At 35.2% G+C, this 22,289-nt stretch overlaps 1 protein-coding gene across 1 annotated transcript in view; it reads left to right on the top strand.

Moving 5' to 3' along the window:
* Positions 1 to 21,607, top strand: part of LOC120346739 (uncharacterized) — a 36,995-nt gene extending 15,388 nt beyond the window's left edge. Inside the window, exons 6-17 of the mRNA XM_039416551.2 lie at positions 4,047 to 4,223; positions 5,154 to 5,231; positions 5,996 to 6,115; positions 7,359 to 7,607; positions 9,567 to 9,658; positions 13,215 to 13,305; positions 14,420 to 14,583; positions 15,012 to 15,162; positions 16,191 to 16,270; positions 16,859 to 16,927; positions 17,843 to 17,918; positions 18,056 to 21,607. Coding sequence (XP_039272485.2) covers positions 4,047 to 4,223; positions 5,154 to 5,231; positions 5,996 to 6,115; positions 7,359 to 7,607; positions 9,567 to 9,658; positions 13,215 to 13,305; positions 14,420 to 14,583; positions 15,012 to 15,162; positions 16,191 to 16,270; positions 16,859 to 16,927; positions 17,843 to 17,918; positions 18,056 to 18,114 — 1,406 coding nt within the window. The 3' untranslated portion in view covers positions 18,115 to 21,607. The remainder of the gene's footprint in view (positions 1 to 4,046; positions 4,224 to 5,153; positions 5,232 to 5,995; positions 6,116 to 7,358; positions 7,608 to 9,566; positions 9,659 to 13,214; positions 13,306 to 14,419; positions 14,584 to 15,011; positions 15,163 to 16,190; positions 16,271 to 16,858; positions 16,928 to 17,842; positions 17,919 to 18,055) is intronic.
* Positions 21,608 to 22,289: the final 682 nt, after the last annotated feature.

Raw genomic sequence — 22,289 nt, 5'->3', positions numbered from 1 at the left:
TGAAGGATAGGAAAGTGTGTTCAAGCCATAGTTGGTTGGTCATATATTGCGAAATTATTAGTCCATTCATTTTACCGTTTATACACTCTCAGAGTGTTCATATAAAGTCCCTTTACAATTTCAATTTTGTTATGAAGTCAGTTCTCAATATATCTTAACCAGGTTTGTTTTATTTTTGACAGTGTTTATTCAAGTTTTTATTTTATATATGGGCCAACAAACTGTAATATATAATATCGTTATACTCCCTTTCAATTCAATTTTTTTTTATAAATTTATAAACGCCCTGTATTTCATCACTTTCACGATTTTATTCAGTATCAGAGCCACATCCTGCGAAATTTTATTAGCGTTAATTTCCAGGTCGCAGAATAATTTTACTAAAGAATTGAAAAACGAGCTGCGTCAGACGCTTAGCATATGTTGCTCTCGAAAGGCCGGAAAGACCTGTGAAAGGAATCAGTAAATTTGACTGTTATTTACGTGTAAATTTGATCGATTGGTGGCAGTAATTTTATTCGTTTTTTTTGTGATGTAACAGACAGGAAAATGTATCGCGTATAGTTCATGGCTATGGAATTACGTTAAGCGTTTCATTTGTATTGAATAGATGGCTTGAATTAATTTTAGTTGATTTTCGTAATGATCGCCATATGGATAAGCCGTCTTATCGGCTTTCCTCTCCCCCGGGATAAATATGTAAATCCTATTCCTATGACCTGGAAAATGTATCGTTATATTTAGCGAATAACTATGAAATTACGGTACATTTTTCATTTATATTGAATGTAAATTAACGCTGAGACGATCGCGATGCGGCTGTATTGACTGATAAATGATATATATAAATATAGTAAATCAATGTCTTGTTCGTCTAACACAATGGTCGGCAAACTGTGGGCCGCGGGCAAATCGTGGGACGCCTAGCATTTTTTTTGTGAGCCTCCAATAAATTTCAGTTATGACAGTGAGTTATACACGAAAAAGTTCTATAAATTCAACATTACATATAAATTTTTTGCCAAATGGTTTTTGTTCTCATATCAAACGATCATACATTACGTTTATTTCAACTAAACAAGGTAAATGTCCTTTAGCAAGTTTATTACCTGGTTAGATTTGAAATTTCCATGGAGATTGTTGGTCCTTGAAACCTTTTCCATTTTAACTATTTGGGCCTTACTTAAAAAATTTTGCCGACCACTGGCTAACACTAATATATAGGAGGATATACAAAGTTTGAATTGCATCGGGTCTCTATGAACACCCTGTATTTATGCGTCTTTATGACCAATTGACAATTGCTTCTTCAGACAAAGTTAAATTTAAACCGTAGAAGAATTACAAGTATTCAGATCAGTGAAACTCAAACGAAGAGCATAATAGAGATTTGTAGATTCGATGATATTATTGACATAGGATATATTCACAATATCCTTTTTAAAAATGTCTACTTTGTTTTTGTATTGTGGATTTACCGAATAAAACGGCTCAACGATTTGGACTTGGCTTCTATTACGGCGAATTAAAAACGAACCATAATGGTTCCTTTCTCCACACTTAGTTCCCTAGCATGCATTTGTTTTATATTTAGTAATTGAATCAAAATTTTGATATAAGTGTGAAATGCTATTTGACGATATTATTGTCATCCATTTTTTTTTATTCACGCGTGTAAACAACGAAGCCTTCTTCCTTAGCATGTAAATGTTTTATATATTTTGAAATATATTACGAATTTGGATAAACGTGTAATAAGGCATTCTCTAATTCATTTAATAACCTATTTCGCAGCCGAATTTCTAGTTTACCTTATTTGCATTGCATCAAACTCAATGTTCATCAATTTGTATAACATTGAACGTGTAAATAATAAAACATATAGATACGTGTACGTCTTAACCAGCAATTCGAATGTCTGAACACAAACTTCATCAGGGCAATGAATGAACCTTTGACTTTTGTATAGGACGATTTGCAACGCCGACGAAACAACAACGATCGCTCCTTTTTTTTTTTATAAATTTTAATGCCGGAATGAAATATGAATTTTTTTTATTTTATTTTAGTTTTCAAGTAGATCATGATTGTTAATCATTTGAATGTTAAGTATTTGAATATAATTCTTTGATTACCCCCAGTTGAAAAACTCATGTTACACAGAAAAGTTATAAAATCACTATCTCGCTAGCGCCTCACTTAGTTGTGCATGTTTCACCGGTAGCAATCACGTATCAAAGTTTTGAGTGTGTCAATTTAATTTATATACACGCGCAAAAATTGGTGTCCTTTTTCGTTTCGAAGTTCCAAATACATATTCAAATACACTTACGCATGGTAAGGAATGGGTATTGAAGATTTGCATATACATACGATACGTTGGCAAAAATGTATTGCTTGCCAGTTCTGTAAACGTACAATGGATCGTGTCAATTTAATTTAATTTCACATGCAAGACTTGGTATCTCTTTCGTTTCCTCATTTCAAATGCAAATTTATATACAAACAATCATGGCAAAGAAAATGAATTAAAGATTTGCGTATACATACGATACGTTAGGTTAGCAAAACTATACTGTGAATTCTTACTGTGGACAATTTATTACTCGCTCCAATTTAATAGTAACACACGCAGAACGGCATTTGCGCTTATTATGATTAAATAAACATGCTTTGGAAATGTTGTTGGTTGCTTTGCGAAATTCCCTCAATTTATACTCGTTTAACCTCGGTTCATGCTTGGTACGTCGTGTAATTTTGAATTCACTCTAACTCTTGTAATTTTACACTAAACGGCATTGGCTTCCTTCCCTAATTATTACACCACAATTGCTGTTAATAATTTGGCGCGATAAGTTTCGTCGCCTTTGGCATGAAGTGTAATTAATTATTTCATTTTACAAACTATAATTGATGCTATTAGGTTGCGCTTTGATTGAAAAATCATGGGCATTATTTATGGAGCAAAATGCAAAAATGTGAGATATGAGAAAAACAAACACCCCTGATATGTTTTAATTAAAGTTATATCATATTAGTGATTATTCAGTTCGGGTTAGGAACAGTTTGAAAATTTGATTTTCCAGTACAATCTGCATTCCTAGCCTGAACCCTAACCGGATAACTATGTATAAAACATCTGTTAGTTGATACAAGCGCCGAGTCATTCCATTTGACTGGAGTAACTTTTGAATCTTCGAGTAAATGATCAATGACTTGATGGTGCAAATGCGCAATCATTATTTATTATTTTCTTATAGTAATCAGTAATATATGCAATAGTAGACCAATGGTTTTAGAAAGAAGACAACTTTTATAAAGCTTTAATTCAATATTTTTGTGAGTCTTCGATTCTTCACTCTTAGTTTAATATATTTGTTGTGTTATCCATATATGGTATTGAAATATGGCTTTCAGATGTATGTGTTGAAATATTACTGGAATTACTTGATCATGTGTGCATCAATTTTTTTCTTCACTTATTTTTTATATTATGTTATGCAGTCGGCGTTTACTTTTTGCTATTTTTGGAGTATAACAAGTTTCACAAATGGTTGTACTGCTCTTGTGTTGAAATTATCAGTCAAATTCAATGATGTGATTGATTCTGTGAATTTTAATATTTATAATAAATAAATGTTCTTAAAGCAAGGTTCTGGGGCAATAATTAAAATTTGAAACAGTACTAATAAAACAGTTACAAGCTATCTCAGAAGCACTAAATGCTTTATATAGCTTTATCTTTGGGACAGAAGTATCAGTATAACCTGTTAACATGAGACTTGAAACAACTCAATTTAGTACTGCCAGAAAAATACATGTAGACAGTAATTGTTCGAGTATTTTTACTTCATTTAATACATCTGTGAGGGCCACAACAATATATGGCATTGATGAATTCCCTTTGCAATTTCAAAAAATATTAAGACTTTATGGACACCCTCTACTACCAGAACTGACCATACTTTGCAATTCACTGTAACTTATAACATGAATTGATATCATTTGAAGATTTTTTTTATCCTTATACTCTTTTTCATATTCAGGAATAGCACCAAGATTCGCAAGAGCTGCTGGTGAAACATGGCAAGAAAAGCCTGCTGTTCAACCAGTGCTTCCTCTGCAATCAAAACGTCCTATGCCTCCAGCTACTATACCTGGTACAAGTAAACAATCTTCAAAAGGGAACACTGTGAATCAAGGATGGTCACCAGGCAGTCAGGGTAAGATGTAGTTTTTTAATACACTATTTTAGTGTTTTACTCCCTGCAAGGCTCTATATAAGAATCCACTGATACATAGGAAGTTGTTATTTATTGAAGTTTTCTTAGGATTTACATATCTATTCCTGGAAGAAGAAAGCCGATAAGATGACTTAATTAATCATATGGCGAACCCTGGCCTCTTGTCCGGTTACCAGTCCATGTCGGGTATGGTATTAGTTGGCCAGTTATTTTGTTTCAGGTGCATGGACTTGATGGTGGAGAAAGCCGTAACCGATCAGCGGTTACATGAACCACTCTACAGCGAGGAGTCCTTCAATCCTCTCGCACATTATCATCCTCCACGAAATTTGAACCTGGCAACCCACACCTTTTATCAAAGGTGCAATGACTATCGTATTCCTACCGCTTAGCACGATGCGTCGTACCTAGAAATACCGTTGAATTGGTGAATATGGAGCCATATTAAAGCTTAACACAGAGAAAAGGAATGGTGGCGATAATCTGGCATGTTCTTTTATGTTTGGACTACTACAGTGAATTAAATATTCCGTTTTGTTTGGTCTAAAAATATAGAATATGTGTTGTGGGGTTGTGTTATGAACTATCTACAGCAGCAAGACTCTTGAATCACATAAAATAATCATCCTCTGTTGTCTCAGCATCCTTTTATTATACGTATGGAGATCCACCAGCGCAAAAACATAGAGCAGCGTTCCCTACAACGAGTCCCGTGCTCAATATGTTACTCCAAGGGGGGCACACAGCAGTTGGAGGTGCAAAGGTGCCAGGTGCAAAACTGATTTCACTTTTCCTCTACAAGAATACTTTATGAATACTACTGTAATTACACTGCTGTAGGGGTTTCCTTAACTGATAGGTATTTTTGATATATTTTAAAAAAGTTTGTTAACTGATCTTGTTTTCCAGGTAAATCATATTGGCCTGGTGATATAGGAACAACATGGCCAAACTCAACTCAATCAGCAACTAGCATTACTAATGATTGTGAGTAGTCTGAATGCTTGTGTAAAGTTTAGGCAAATTGAATTCGAGTTTGCTGGTATCTTTGGGAGATAACTTCAAGTTTATCCTAACAATCTTGACCTAAATGCTACATAATAACATGTCAGTAATCAGTAGTTTATTTTCCAACCATACTAAAAGCACACTTCACATACAAATTGCAATAAATGATGCATTTCAGAATGATGGGAGCTCTGGGAAACCCTTGAGGGGAACACTGAAATGCCAAAGAGCTATTAAATTTTGTGAAAACATGTATTATAGATCCAGCACTTAGACAAAATGCTGTGCTTATTAGGACTTGCACAAGGAATCCAATAATTACCATTCTTATGAGGGTAAACCATTATCTCATCTTTGAATAATTTAGGGTATGTAAGGTATATCACCAAATTTTGGGGTGAAAATTGCTCATCTTCGCCTACTTCTTCTCCACTTAAATATCCATCTTCAGGCTGCCCTTTAGGCTCATTACCTTTTTCTTATCAGTATTTATTTGCGTACCATGTTTGCTTCCGATTACCCCTCGAGATTATGTTCCAGGCAACGTTTTCCTTACTCAGTAATCAGTAGTGTATTTTTTCACCATGCTGTAAATACGTACTCTACATACACAAATTGAAGAAAATATAAAAAATTGCATTCCAGGGTGAAAGGAGACGCCGAAAACCAACACTGGTTGTCGAGCGGCGCCGGCACCCTTTACTCAAAGTTTTGAAAATTCAATGTTATTATGTATTTTTCAGTAATTGGAATTTCATGGCCGCCAAGTGATACAACCAGTTCTTTACTTTCTATGACGACATCTGGTGGCAAAGGTTCCATGCCAGGATGGCCTCAAGGAGGCAGCACATGGCAAACAACAGGTATAATGATTTTGAATGTTTTTTTGCTTTTTCACAAATACGATCTATTTGTATCTAAATTGAAATAATTTCATATTTCTGATCCTTGTTTCTCTGAGAAAATGAAGAAAGTGAATTTCTGGTCTGACCATAAATTTCTGATTCATACGCTCGCACTAAAGTTTGCTTAATAAATTATTTCTATTTTGATAACAAGATTTTATCCTCAGCACCAATGTTCCCTTTAATTTTTTGTAGTATGTGTGCGCAGAAATATTTGTGCAAAAATCAATGAAGAAATTTTGGCATTCTAACCAGGTAAAAAGTGGGCCAACAACAAACTTTCTCTACCTGCCAACCGAGAACATTGTTACATTACATCGAAATATGTCTGCGCAGTAAATCTATACGTGTGCGCAGCCTGTGAAAGCTGTGTGCCCGCGCAAACGCGCACACTTTAGAGCAGTGGTTCTCAACCTTTTATGACTCGTGGCCCCCTTTCGGAGGCTTTTAGCACTCATGGCCCCCACTTTAATATTCCAGAGGTATTAATAGGGTTATTTTCATTGATAGATTCCAAATCCCATTATGTTAAAACAATTTGCACAAAAGAGAGCGAAAACACCCTGCGAAATAACCTTGTTGAGCAGCAAACTAGGAAAAACTGTGAGATTTCTTTTAAAGTGAAAAGTAAATTCAGATTTCAGCCCATCCTTGTGGCCCCCCTCCAACTCCTCTGTGGCCCCCTTAGGGGGCCGAGGGCCCCCGGTTGAGAACCGCTGCTTTAGAGGGAACACCGCTCAGCACCATGTAATAAATCAGGGGTGTGCAACTTTTAATACAGAATGGCCAGATACAAATAACTGTAAGAAACCACGGGTCTCACCTTTATAAAACATAGGCTTTCTGGTAGTTGCAGGCACAAAAAAGCATTGTAACGTCATAGGCATAGATAATAAATTGACTTGGGTATAGGGTTTGTAATGCAAAAGGATTGGAATTACTAGCACGTACCAGATTAAACTAAATTGAAAGAGTTTCGTGTGCCACACACCATTCAAATGTGACACTTCTCCGCGGGCCGCACAATTTTTCCTTGTGGGCCACATTTGGCCCCCAGGTTCCCCCCCCCCCATGTAGTAAATCATGGGCTATAACAAATAGTTTATTTCTAGAATATTATTGATTCCTGTTTCATTTTATTATTTTTACGTTTTTATATGTTTTATTTCATTTATTATTATTATTTTATTTTTCTTGCAAGACGAAATGCATACCTTGGAGCAATACAATAACATGAGAAAAACTTACCCCACCCCTTCACCCACTTCCTTGAGCCCCAACCTGGTCCAAGATCAATCCTCTTCCTCTACCCACTCCTCGTGCTCCGATGATGTTTTTACTCCCCACCCCACAGTTCACAGAACCCCCTACTTCGCCCATTCTCACCCATTTCATAGTGAACCCTCGTCCTTATTCCAGCAATATGGGTTTTCAACGAAAGGAATTTTTGGTTAGTTTTAGTTGTGGAAATTTTTGCGCTTGATGCTTTCTTGTGGATCTGATTTTCTATATATTGTTTCTTTTCGTTGTATGTTGTATTTGTCAACTATAAGTCTTGTGTAGCTGGCGTAAAAATCACACTTTCTATCTATATGGCATATCAATATCCTTATGTGGAGGTCATTTAAACCGGTGTTATCAGCCTTTTTTATTTTGCGAATCGGTAAAATTCCGAAACTAATTTTGCAGACCTTCAAAATAACCCAAAATGTCAAAAACACTAAACATAATTAAACCAATGTAAGTGGGACAAAAGTATGCAATTCAAAAGAAGACTATTCAATTTAATGAGAAATTTGCTTCAATCTTTTCATATCATAAGTGTTGAACATGGTTCCAATGAAGTTATTTAAAAATTACATGTTAAAAATATCAAACTGGAACTAATCAGTTCTGGACATCCCCACTCTGGAAATGCATGCATCGACTTGCTAAACTATGGTAAAAAACAAAAGACAAATTTACTCATAATGGCTTTCAGTGTGTACAGTAAATGTCTTCATGTCTGTTCATTTCAACGTATGTCTCTGTTGTATTTGTACGTCCGGCGAATGTCGACCTATTAATATCTTTCTACCTCTATTTGGTTTGTGTTGTTTGTTTTGTGTAATCTTGGGTGTTTGCTTTCATAACTTAGTGATTTTTCTGCTGGTTTATTCAATAGAAACATGATTTGTTATTTAAATAATGCGACTCTACTCTAAGTAGGGTTTTATACAAGCAGAGTTATCAACTAAGAGTCATGATGGGCTAAAAATACTGAAATAAATAGTTCCCAGTATATTCACGGAAGTATGTGAGTCTACTCACAACATTTCTCTCTGGACAAGGCTTTATGCAAGCAAAGATTCCCCAAAAAAAATGTTATGATGAGCAACTGAATAAAATACTTTAAAACAAAATGGCTTCCAAATTGTATTCATGGAATGTGATTCGTCTCACTGTGTCCGTATGTTGCACTTTGAATGCGGAAGCAAAATACATTAGCATGAATTCATTATGTCAACTGAATATGAGTCTAAAAAGAAGAATGCATTCCAACACAGGATGTCCTATGAAATTCTAACGCCTGAATGACCCTCATTTCCTTTGTGATTCTATTTCATGCAATGTTGCATTTTCCATGAATATTAGTTGGATGGAAATTACTCTCTTTTCCTGTCAGGCATTTATTTGCACTTGTATGAGTAAAATTATTTTAATATACTGTAATTAGAATAATGTAAACGGATTTCAACACATTTTTACCTCGGAGGATAAGTTGAAAGGGGCTTTCTAAGGGCATAACCTTGATGAACAGTTGACTAGGTGCTTGACTATTGGCTCTGTGCTATCAAAAAATGTACCAAATTTCACCGGCCACTTTTTGCTTTATTAATAAGTGCTTTCAGAGTCCATTACCTGAATGTGTGGATGTGCTACCAGGGCTAAACTTTTTATTTAAATAAAATTGAGTAATTTATCTCAGATATAGGTAGTGTTTGGAGCACAGTATTGTAAACAGTTTATCTTCAAACTGTCCTCTAGTTGCAATTCAGTAAAACTCGGAATAATAACAAAAATATGGGGAATATATTCGAATCTAGATACTGAAATATATATTCTTTTTGTGAAGTATTTGGCTCAAAAAATCACCGTAAATTATGTACTTGAAAAAGTCCGATTACATGCGAAAAAGCAGATGGTGATTGAAATCACCCTATACGATGAAACACGGATTTTGAAGTGTCCATTTTGTACTTTTTTGAAATTTTTCTTTCTATCTAAATAATATATTTTTATTATATTGTGGGAACATCAGATGCATTAACACAGATATATATAGAAGTTATTATGTCCAAGCCTGTTTTGTACATATCTAAGAATCCTTCAACTGAATAAAGCCTCATATTCGATTTATTTTTTATAGGAACTGCTACTTCAACCAGTATGACCTGGGACATCCACACTGAAGATTGGGTTCATGTTAATAATGGACAGAATGGAAGAACTTTAGATACGGTGAGTATTTCAAAGAGGTTTTGATTTTTTTGTAGCTTTTGATTGGTCCATTCAAATACTTTACAACCAATGATTGATTGGATTTGGATTGGTAAATTTAAAATTTTTAAATCCAAATATTTCAATGGACAGTGTTTCATTAAAAATTCTAAGGTTCTAGGGTTCATATTTTCTTTTATCACTTATGCGTAAAAAAATGCATATTTCAGAAATTTCAAATCAAGACCCATATGTATTCAAGTCCTATTCATGCCTACTATTAGGCAAAAAAAACTTCACCCGATAAAGATAGCTTAGTTTGCTTGCTAACTAGTGTTTCTATTAGCTTTATTTTGACCCAAATGCATTGGAATCATGCCACTCCCGTTTGAATGAGTTTCATTCTTTCTTGACCTGTAGTTGTTATATGAAGATGTAAGCTATTCTGTAATAAAATAAAGAAAAGCTTGATTCTTCATAAATAGACTGAAGGTTACAAACAACACCGAGATTTAGTGGCACTCCAGAAATGTGTCTACCAATAAAAAAAGGAAAATCGTAAAAAAATTATGCCCTAACCCTAACCTGGTACACACACTACAGGTGCACCGATTTAGTAATATGCCGAGATATAGTTCAACAGTGGAATGTGTCATGAATCCAAATTTTGTCGCAAATCAGAAAAATTGCCTGGCTTAAAAATTATGATCTCAACCCAGCGGTTCCCAAACTATGGGTCGCGACCCACTGGTGGGTCGCAAAAGGAATCTTAGTGGGTCGTGAAGATGTAGAAAGCTTTGATTAATTATACTGGTTATTAGGATCGGTGGCAACTCGAATACGTAAATCTTCAAAAAACAAAAGAAATTAAATTGAATTTAAATTCTAATCTGGCAAAGTCTCCTTTTTACAATCTTCTCAAAGGAACAAAAATTTGCTACACAAAGAATGGCCATATGGTTTTTTTACGCATAGCAGTTTTGTACACTGTACAGCACTTCTTACCGTGTTTCCCCGAAATTTAGACAGGATTTAGATTTATTTTCTTTTAAAAAATAATACTATGGTTTTTTTCTTGGAAGAGGTCTTTTGGGTTCATTTATCAAAAATAAAATAATATTGTAGAAAATCACGAGATTTTTTATTAAACATTATATAAAAACCGACATTCGTTGTTTTTATTTGTATTTCCTATACAAAAATCAAGTGACAAATATCATAATTGTGATATCACACAATCTTGAATAGTGGTGTGATCTTCACCTTACTTCAGGTCATTGAACCTTTCTTCTCCCACACATTTTAAATTTATTTTAAGGGTATGGTTTAATTAAAATCATTTTATAAAATCAAAATTAGGTTTTATTTTCGAGAAAACACGGTAGTTTTACGATGATTAGCCATTGCTGTGTTCTGTATTATGTCATAAAAAGTTAAATGGGTCGCCATATGCTATGGCAATGAATAGTGGGTCGCAACTCTAAAAAGTTTGGGGACCACTGTCTTAACCAGTGGTTTGCAAAGTTGATTGACCAGGGGCAAAAATTAGAAGCGGGAGAATATTCGTGGGCCAGGATAGAGGAGCAAGGGTGCATGTACGTATAACTAAGATACACCATTATAGTTGAATTGTTACGAATTTACACATGCTTAAACTGTTATAATGACGTAACAATTGGCGGTATCTACAACGCAAAAAGGTAAAAACAAAAAGTATTAAACTATTTCACATAAGTTCGGCGGGCCATATTGAATCGGTATGTTGGCCCAGGGGCCATAGTTTGGGAACCATGTCAAGTTTAAGTTTGTTTAAACTTAATTATTGTCAATACTTCAGCTTTTTCTTTGAAGAAAAGATGTTAAAATAAAACAACCAACTATCTCTCTCAAATACAATTGCACTCGTCTGTACCGCCTTCGTCCTATTATTGTTCGAGCATTTGGCGTAGGTCGTGTGCAATTGAACTTTGTGGGAGAAACATTCAGCATCTTCATCGTGGCAATATCTTTGCGGGTTATGTTGGTTAATGGTTGAGGCTTAAATGCATTGAAATCGCAGGTTACACATCTTGAGTTTAAATTCTATGCAATCCTTCCAGAACATTGTCTTTGTAGAGAGCGAATTACAGAAATAAATAAGTGTCGTAGATTTCTAGCCTGGCAAAACTACCAACCCAGTGTTTACCGGTAATCACAAGTGAATGATTTTAAATAGAATCTCATGCGAGATTAATCATGTGCGAGAGGATTGCTCGACTCCTCGCCGTAGTAGGGTGGTTCATGTAACCGTGGTAACCTGACGAGAGGCCGTGGTCGGACATATAATTAGGCCGCATATTCGACTCTCTTCTTTCCAGGATGAATATGTAAATCCTGAATTGTTAGCTAAGATGGAATGTCTGAATGGAGTTGTACAATATGAATTAATTTAAGCTAGGTATAATCAGTATAATTACTTTTATTTTGATTTGTTTCTTTTGACTCAAGGACTGAGCCTCAAGCAAAGCTTTCTAATTAATACTGCTCACTTGAAACTCAGGACCTGTTGTCAAATGGGAACACTCTCTTCTGGTTTAGGTAAAAGGGAACACTGAAAATTTGAGCTCAGTTATATATGTGCAGTCAGTTATAATATAGAGTGAGACATGTCTTTATTATCAGGTGTCAATCTGGCATCATACAAGAGCATGTCAGTTAGTTTGTATAAAAACGAATCAACTCAAAATAACTTATAGATATTTCAATGTCCATTTCATCAAAAAATCTCCATAACAGTGGTTTCCAACCTTTAATGGCTTGTGGCTCCTTTCCGGAGGCTTTCAGCGCTCATGGTCCCTGTTTATCATTCAAGTGGTATTTATAGTGTGATTATGATTGGTAGATCCCAAATCCCATTATGTTCAAACAATTCATGCTCAACATAGTGAAAACACCCTGTGAAATAACCTTATTGAGCAATGAAACTAGGAAGAACGAGAACTTTTCTTGTCAAGTGAAAAGTAAAATCAGTTTTCCGCCTGGCATTACGGCCCCTCCAACTGCGCTGTGTCCACTTGGGGGGGCCAAGGGCTCCCGGTTGGGACTGCTGCTTTATATATTTACTGTAGAAAATCCCACCTTCCAACCATACTATGAGTTTTTCCCATGCCTACCACCTCCACTCATGGAGTGATAAATAACAATGCTGAACCAGAAATATTTCATATCTTACAAGCAATATTCCCTCTAATTTTTTGTAGTATGTGTGCGCAGAAATTTTGGTGTGTGCGCACTTTTTTGGAAATGAATAATATTTGTGCAAAAACCAATGAAGAAATTTTGGCGTTCTAACCAGGTAATAAGTTGGCCAACAACAAACTTTCTCTACCTGCCAACCGAGAACATTGTTACATTACATTGAAATACGTCTGTGCGCAGTAAATCTATGCGTGTGCGCAGCCTCTGAAAGCGGTGTGCGCGCGCACACGCGTACACTTTAGAGGGAACAAAGCTTACAAGATAAAATAGCTTCTCACATATCACTGACTACTTATGTCGATGTCATACGATTGTTCAAATATTTCTTCTCTCTTTTCAGAATGCTGATTGGGCAAGTGGTGACTCGCCCATTCGCACTCAAACGACTGTGACAACGCAAAAGGTAGAAGAATGGACGCTCGAGCCAGAAGGTATATGAAAGCAGTAAGAGTAATTATGAGAGAGATGATTGCTGGACTCCTCGTCGCTTTAGGGTGGTTCACATAATCGCTGGTCCATCATCAAGTCCATGTATTCTAAACAAATAACTGGCTAACTAATCCCATACACAATGTGGACTGGTAACCGGACTAGAAGCTGTGGTCACCATATGATTAGACTCTTGTCAGCATTCCTACACCTTTTTTCTGGATTAAAAATCTAACCCATCTGATTTTATGTACCATTACCTCTTCACAGCCGTCTATACATTATTATTCCCCAAGGCAATAAAAATACATAGTTACAAACAATTTTATTATAAATTGATTAAATTAACTTGGCCGAAATTTTCCAGTCACAATTAAATAATGCTCTCTCAAGAAACATAAGAAATAGTGAATAACAAAGCACTATAGCATTTCCAAAGATATTGAAATTTGATATTTTATGGAGAATATTCAAATGAGACTAATCCACTGACATTGTTAATGCTATTGTCTTATGCAAATTAGTTGCGAAAGCTTTGTCTTCCTTTTCCAAGCTTATGTAAATTTTAGTCTTGTGTCATTTGCATTTATTGATGAGTGACGCATAACCGTACTTCGATATATTGTTTCAATATTTATTGGTTTTTCTGTGGTCGCCTGAAACTTCACTCACAGATGAGTCAGTCGCCTTTACTTATGAATGAACACGTGTGGCCTTGATTTAATCATTTCTATTTTGAAACTTTAAACATCTTATCAGGTGACTTTTGTTGTCATAATTTGATTGGGGCTATTTCACTAAAAGCTGTCAAGTACTTCTAGTTGGCGTGGCGTAACCATTTTCGTATATGTCATTTCTTTATAACTTTTGGATGGCGTAGTCAGGTGGGAGTTGGGAATAACATATGCAAAATGTTTGTGCCACGCCAACTAGAAGTACTTACGGCGATTAGTAAACATGCGCAATTTGATGTATATGTTTCAATATGCCATGATTTGTATTTTAGAAAGTTGATGATTCTTCAGTTAAAAAGTTTTGGATGTTCTCTTCATCGTCTATTTTCTTCAATTCAACTTTAATATACATGTCGCAATGAATACAATATTTTCTTACTAGGTTTTCCGATAAATCCTCCTCAACTTGACCCCAATGACCCCTGGAACCTGGAAGTTATTGAAAATGAGGGAAACGGTGATTGGTCAGCTCCCGTATCTTCGTGGGATAATACTAATGAAGAATGGAAGGCTCCTGTTCCTGTTAAAACTACTCCATCATATATTGTAAGTTAGTGGTTTATTAGAAAGACTTGGGCAGTCGTTTTAAACATTTTATGGCTCGTGGCCCCATTCCGGATTGTCTTAGCGCTCATGGCCCCCATTACAGTAGTATTTATAGTGTTATTTTGATTGGTAAATTCCAAATCTGATTATTTTTAAACATGCTTCAAGTGAAAACACCCTGTAATTACCTTATCAAGCAATGAAACTAGAAAAAAAGGGAGTTTTCTCGTAGTGAAACATAAAATCCGTTTTTGGCAATACTTTTACACATAATATTACTCCATATGATAACTGAATGACGCAGTGTAATCAGCAATGCAAGCATGCTTCCAGATATGTTAACACGATTCAACAACTATTTAATTATCTTATCTATGTATTTTTTATCTTTTTTATGACTTATCTCTTATCTTTCATCTCTCTGTCAGTATGAATCAAGCGATGAAGAAAAATCGTCAGCGAAAATAATTTCATTTTCCCAACAACAAAATTCATCGAATATTGTAACCGGTTCTTCGTCACCTCAAGCCGCAATTGTCGGCGCAGGACCGGAGTTTATGAACCAAGCAACTGGCCAAGGTAGATTTAGGATTCATTTTTGCTTTAACCAGAAACTGGACCCTTGGAAGTGATTCTCCAGGGCAGCGATCGGCAACCTGTGGCTTCGATGCCGCATGTGACTCTTTGTTCTCATGGCTTTGGCTTCCATGAATCAAAGTGGCTACGGCAGTTTTTTGTTAGAAGCAGTGGGGATTCAATTAAAGTCTGGGGCATAAAGCCATATACTTCTCACTAAGTACACATCACAGCAAGTATAAGTTGAGAGTGGTAAAATGGATCGCATATAGGTGATACAAATCTGTCAAAACAAATTTTTTTTTCATTTTTCCAAGTTTTTCTCATTTCGGTTTTGGAGAGTTTTAACAGCCACTGATATTAGAGTTGATGTTGCGGCTCCGAGTAGGTTTGAGGTACTCCTGTAGTGTGTGTACTAGGTTAGGGTTAGGCCATAATTTTATTCCAATTTTCCTTATTTTAGTTCTATTACTACGAGTTTGTGGACTGTCTGTGTTAGCCAAGTGAATATACCTCCTGCTCATAGGTTTCAATCCCTTTACACAACTTGATGTAAAGTAGGCCAACAAAATCAATTACCTCCATATTGGTACACACACGTCTGGAGCGCTGATTTTGTATGTGAGGAATGAATCTTATAATTGGTCTAACGAGTCGTCGAACATTGAATTGTTTTTATCTCTGATTAAGATACTCCTGAAGTATGTGAACTAAGATGGCGGACACCGGAACGTAGTATGTATACCAGGTTAGGGTTAGGCCATAATTTCAGGTCCAAATACTACGGGGAGTCACTTGGCTAGTCCCCGAATTTGTAATAGAACTAAAATGAGAAAAATTGGAATAAACTTATGGCCTAACCCTAACCTGGTACACATACTATATTCCGGTGTCCGCCATCTTGGTTTACATACTACAGAAGCGCCCTGATTAAGACAATATAAGTAAATATCTCACATAAAGAAATGTGGAAAAAAACTCAGACCATTATCCCTGATCATTCAATATTCAATTCTGAATTTTATTTCCAGGTCAAAGTAAGAAATCTCGTAGACGCAGAAAGAAGAAAACGACATCTAATGAACCAGAACAGACCTCCAGTCCCACCCAGGTAGTTTGGAGATGATGATGAAAATTTTGGCATTTACACTAGAGTTTTGCCATTTCAACTGAAATATTCGAATTGAATACTAAATTCTCCGAATCGGATCAAAGCAAAATTTCGAATCACCGCATCTTGTTTTTTTTTCATTCCGCCAATGGTCGAAGTGAATTTCTCAATTTTTTTTTATTGAAGCCCTATTTTTTCAATGCAATTCTGACATTCTGAATTCTGAGTTATTGCTGAAAACGTGTTTTATATTGTGTGTTAACGCTCAGCAATTTGTCTGAGTGATGTATTCTGTTTTCAGTAATTTATGTGTCTGAGGAGTGAGAACCCAATACAGTAAGAAACATACATACAATTTCCAATCTCACCAAGTAATAGAGATTCCATTCAACAAAAATATTAGATTTAAATCTGAAATCATCCAGTTTTCAAAAATGCCCATCTCAAATTTATACCCATTGCCGAAATGACAAGTGAATGGAATGGTGAATTGAAATATTCAAAAAGTGATCCTATTTCATGTATTTATTCTTATTTAATTTTATACAAAATAACGTTTTCATGATAGGAATATATTTTTATTTTCAGCAATCCATCCCTGAAATTGAGACTCCAAAAATTGAAACAACCGAAAAAAAGGATTTGAAATCTGAATTGGTGAGATGTCTGACATGGCTTGTTTTGTTCCTTTTCTCTGCCATAATTTCTTTTGAGCTTGTATTGGAAAAAAATCAGTGTTCACTTCAAATTAGCAATTCGCTTTTGAGTAGATCCTGGAAACGTAACGTCACTTCAAAATTCAAATTAATAAACTGAAATTTGATAAATTAGAGGAGCATCAATGCCTCATCTTTGAACTTTTACTGGTGTGAAAGATTGTGACTCACCATTTTCACTCACTGTATTTATGTGAGCTGTGGCCGTATAATTCTAGTGATTTCTCAACTCGATAAACCATAATTGGATACAAACATGTGGGCAACGTTCCCTCTAAGCTGGCTGAGAATCCCCGTGCAATACTTTCGTTCTGCCGCGCACTGCATAAGTATTGAAATGTTTAAAATGTTGTGTTCCTTTCTATTTTTTCTAATTTTCTGCGCAGATCTTTTCTTGGAGCTTACATGGCCTTCTATTTCGGGCAACTAAGCAAGCTCTTAGAGGGAATGTTGCATGTGGTCATTAAAGTTTATCATGTGTAATCTACCTAAATTTTGCTGTTTTTTTTCAAAATTGCAATAAAAGTTTTAACGTTTTCGCACACCCAGTTTAATTAAAAATTCGTTAGACTGTAACACAGCTCCACAACCGGGTATATATTTTTTCGGTAGGGTGGCACGCTTTTAAACTTTGTTTTAAGTTATGCTCGCCAGGTATCTCTGCATCTCCAGGTGTCGTTGTTTGTCTGTTTACTTTTTGTGTTGTTTATGTCAAGAGAACCGAAATAATGGATCGATTGATTTTCATGAGGATTCATCTGCAAATCGGCCAGTAGAATTCACCTATTTAAATTTCAACCAAGAGTTGGATTCGCATATACAACAGTCGGTATAAACATCAATATTATTTTGACAGGACACAAAACCTGAATCCCCAGATAAAACAACAGTACAAGATAACAAGGAAAAGACTCCGGAAGAAGCAAAAGAAGGTGGGTGTTGTTTTTTGCACCAACTTTTGGGCTTGGTTTACACTTATTACTGGCTAATAATTTTTCTAATATTGGAAATATATACATACAGATAGGGGTATAATTTTCTGTATGTTATTTGTATTCAATATTTCCAGATTGGTCCGTGCCAAAAGCTTCAAAGAAAAGAAAAAGCAAAGCAAGAAAAGCCGACTAGACAGACCTGCTCTAAAGACATGATTATTAGCTACCTTGGAATCCCAATAAATTTTGCGATAAAAAAATTGTAGGCAATCGTTTCGAAATATTTTTAGTTCATGAATTTGTGGTTTCCAAAACAGAACGCCTAACCCGTAAAAAGCAAACTATATTAGTTTTTGGAAACCCGCTTTGTTTGATTGTAACCATTTGTCATTTATTTTCCATGAGTTTGTCTTATAACCAGGGCTGCCATTAATATGAACCCCAAAATAAGGACATCAGGAAAACATATCAATAAGATAACAAAGAACGAAATGTGATAAACAAAATGTCTGTGCGACCAATGTCTAATCATACTTTGCACTAGAAAGGATTTTTTCTAGCAGTTCTCTATTCTTAGAAACGAAATCAGTAAGCAGTCTACTGCTATACACTTGTCAAATCAATCAGATCTTAAATAATTTTACTTATCAGCTGCAAAGCTCTCAATAACTACTGTTTTTTGGATTCAAGTTACACGAACAGTTTTTTGTCGGTAAGCTATTGTTTTGTCATTATGGCAATTCATTTGCCCAGTATAACCTCGACCCCTAATATAAAACATAAATAAGGACATGTGTCGAAATAAGGACAAATCTTAGAAATAAGGGCATTATGGCAGCCCTGCTTATAACTAACGGGTAACGGCGATGGTATTAATTAGTAAAATATTTAATATAGTATAGCTTTTGATCAGTGAAATACCCATAGTTTGATTTCTGACTATTTGGGCATTTATTTAAATTATTTGCCATGAAAATGACCGACAGCGACCGTATAAGTGAAGAATATCGACGATAAGTTTGTGAAATACAGTATTGTTAGCTTTCATCCAATTGTGCACTCATAATAAGTAATTCTGAAGCAACCAGTCATTATTGGATACCTTGTTATTGCATGAATTTTGAAGATTGAAACTATTTTCTGAAAAAGCCAAGTGAGATACATATTTGACTTTGTTTTTTCAGAATGTTTTTGATTGGATTATGCCTGTTTATATAGATCGGTATATTCTGATCAAATTTCTCCAATAATGTTAGGTAAAAGCAATAAATATAGTCTATTTCTTACTAGTTTTCTGATTGGTAAACTGTTGTTATATTTGTCTAATCCCAGTCTTTTTCATACTTTGACTGTTTCTAGAATAGTGTTCACATATTTAAAGTTTCTATGTAAATTCTAAATTTCTTTGGTAGCTATCTCATGTTCTGTCCTGTATCAAGTTTACACGATGATGTCCCTTTCCAGTCAGAATTCCAGAGGTAGCATTTTTCTTGAAGTACTACACGATTCAGTTAGATTCGATTTTTTGTATGTTTATATTTTTGAAAAATTAAATTGTAATGTCTCTGTTTCCAAAATCCTACAACGACAGTTCCGATGTATCAATCTGCAGCAAAACAATTCTGCATAATGACAAACTGCATCACCAAATTGCACTGATGCAAATTATTTTTGAAGTTTTGTCTGTATTAGTATGAGGTAGTCATTGGTTTTCAACCTTTTATATATTATGACCCCCTTCCGAAGGGAGTTTAGCACTCATGGTCCCCAGTGGTATTTACTTTGATTGGAAGATTTCAAATCCCATTATACTCAACAAAGTGAAAACACCTTGTGGGATAACTTTATCAAGCAATGAAACTAGGAAGAACTGGGAGTTTTCTCGTAAAGGGAAAAGTAAAATCAGCACCTAGCATTGTGTCCCCCATCGAACTGCTTATGGTGACCAAAGGTTGGAAACCGTTTAGTTTGAAGAGAAGGCAATCACTGAGTTAAGTCTCACTGGCATTAGTTGATGTCCAATCAAAGCCCCTTTGATAAATGATGTTTTATGTCCAACTCTAGTTAATTCAATTAATCGAATCCCCAAACAGGGTGTTGCGAGTTAACTGAGTCTCAAATTAAGTTTAAAATCAAGTCGATCATCGAGTCCAGTCATTGTGATTAGTTGATGACGAGTTGTTCCAGGTCATTCAGTTTAGATGACTGGACTACTTCAAGTCTCTGATAAATAATGTCAGACTTTAGTCCAAATCTAGTCAAGTCTCAATAACGGTCATATCGAATCAATCAAAATAACACTATAAATACCACTGGAATAATAAACAGGGGGGACATGAGTGCTAAAAGCGTCCGGAGGGAGGCCACGACATATAAAAGGTTGGGATAAATTGGACTGGAGTCATTAATGATGATGTTTTGAGCCTCCCTGGTGTTGTTATCTATAGGATATAAAATTAACTATCGATTACACACATTTTTCTCCTCTCAAAATTTTTTTTTCAATTAGTGGAATTGTGGTTCATTTCAATGACTTGCTACCTCTGGTATTCTGGCATATATCTCTATAAATATTGTGATTTGATCATTCAGCAAGAATCAAAGAGTCTACACAATTGGTCTTATTGTGGCTGTTGTTGTTATTAGATGATTATATCTTTAAGGCAAGATATTTGAGAGTACTTAGTGTGCAACATAATCTGGAGCACTTGCTTTTGTATCTGTGATATTCGCTACCTCAGATAAAAACAATTCTAAAAACCAAAATGCTTTGTGGCTTTGCATGCTTTTTATTTGTCTGTCAACATACTTAGTTTGAGTTCCTGAGAATCTGAAATCCCAATGAATGTAAAATTTAGACTCTGGGGAATTCTTAGATAAGACTTTGACATCCAAAAAAACATGTCCATGCTTTTGAAAACAAATAACTGGCAACTGAATCCCACACCTGACATAGACTGGTAACCGGACGAGAGACCATGGTTCACCATAAGATTAGGTCTTCTTCCTCTCTCCGGAATAAATATGTAAATCCCATCCTAACATGACAACCTATCCTTTAAATATCAACCGAAAATCGGAAGATTACTGCTAAGCTCTCTAATTCTTCCTGAATGACCACTTCACAATCTAGTCTTAAATATCTATTGATAAATAATTTTCTTTTCATATAATTATGTAAACTGGAGTAATGTATTTTTCTACAAACGATTTACACAGAAAGTAGAAGCCCAGGGCAAAATATTGAATGAATTTTTGTAAAATTTTTCATTTTTGGAAGGTAGGAAATACAAGTTGAATGGATTATACAGTACAGGGTGTTCATAAAGTCATTTTACAATTTCAATTTTGTCGTGAAATCAGTTCTCAATATATCTTAACCAGGTTTGTTGTTAATCAGTAATTGTTTAAGTATTTTTAATTCGTTTAATACATCTGTGAGGGCTAAAACAATATATGGTTATCGATGAATTCCATTTGTAATTTTAAGGCTTTATGGACACTCTATATATGAAACAACTTGACATGTTATTGTAACAATCTCTTGTGTTCCAAAATCTAAAAAAAGATGAAATAACTCTAGAAATTTTGCAAAATTGTGTGGAAAAGATATTTTGCTTTGGTGCTATTGTCGAATTGCTTTGGTTGAAATAAGTTTCATACAAATATAATTGGTTGGAACGAAAGTTGTTTTTGTCAATGGCTCTTTGGGAACAGGTAGAAATGTGGGAGTATGATTTGAGATTCAAATGTTATCTGTCCTGCATTTGATTCAAGAGTGGACGAAATAAGTACAGACTTTTATATTACTTAGTCTTTGCTACATCCTCATAAGCGTCCATTTGGGTGAAGGCATAAAGCATTTCCTCTCGCTTAATACCAACTGATAATTCCATCTATAGTGGTTAGGAAACTGTGTGAAACGGTGATAATGACAGAGTCTATTCCTTCAGGGATCTATCAATCAGTCCGTGGGTAAAAGTGCACAGGCATTTACAGAAAATCTATACTAACTCTTCAGATTATTAATGGTCGTTGGGAATCCTACAAAAAAAGCCGGTCAGCCATACTGAAGATAATTTACTTTATTTTCCACTTATGAGGAATTTATATTACTAATCTTTTTTAATCCTGTTAACATATCAAAGTCTGACATCTTAGCTGATGTTGGAGTGTAAGTTTAAAGATGCGGTTGTTGGGAACAGTCTGAATTTGTATCAAAGTTTGGATTTGGGGTATCCAAAGCAATAAAAAATTCTGAATTGAAACAGAGTGTGGCTGGGAAGTCCTAAAAATGTTGTATCCTAAGACCAAGTCACAGAGTGCCTCTGTCTGTCCCATGATAAATCTGTTTCAGCAAAAGGCAAT

The sequence above is a fragment of the Styela clava genome, chromosome 8 (assembly GCF_964204865.1).
Source record: "Styela clava chromosome 8, kaStyClav1.hap1.2, whole genome shotgun sequence".
Classification (NCBI taxonomy): domain Eukaryota; kingdom Metazoa; phylum Chordata; class Ascidiacea; order Stolidobranchia; family Styelidae; genus Styela; species Styela clava.
The sequence above is the reverse complement of the archived record's forward strand: the minus strand, read 5'-3'. Positions and strand labels throughout refer to the sequence as shown.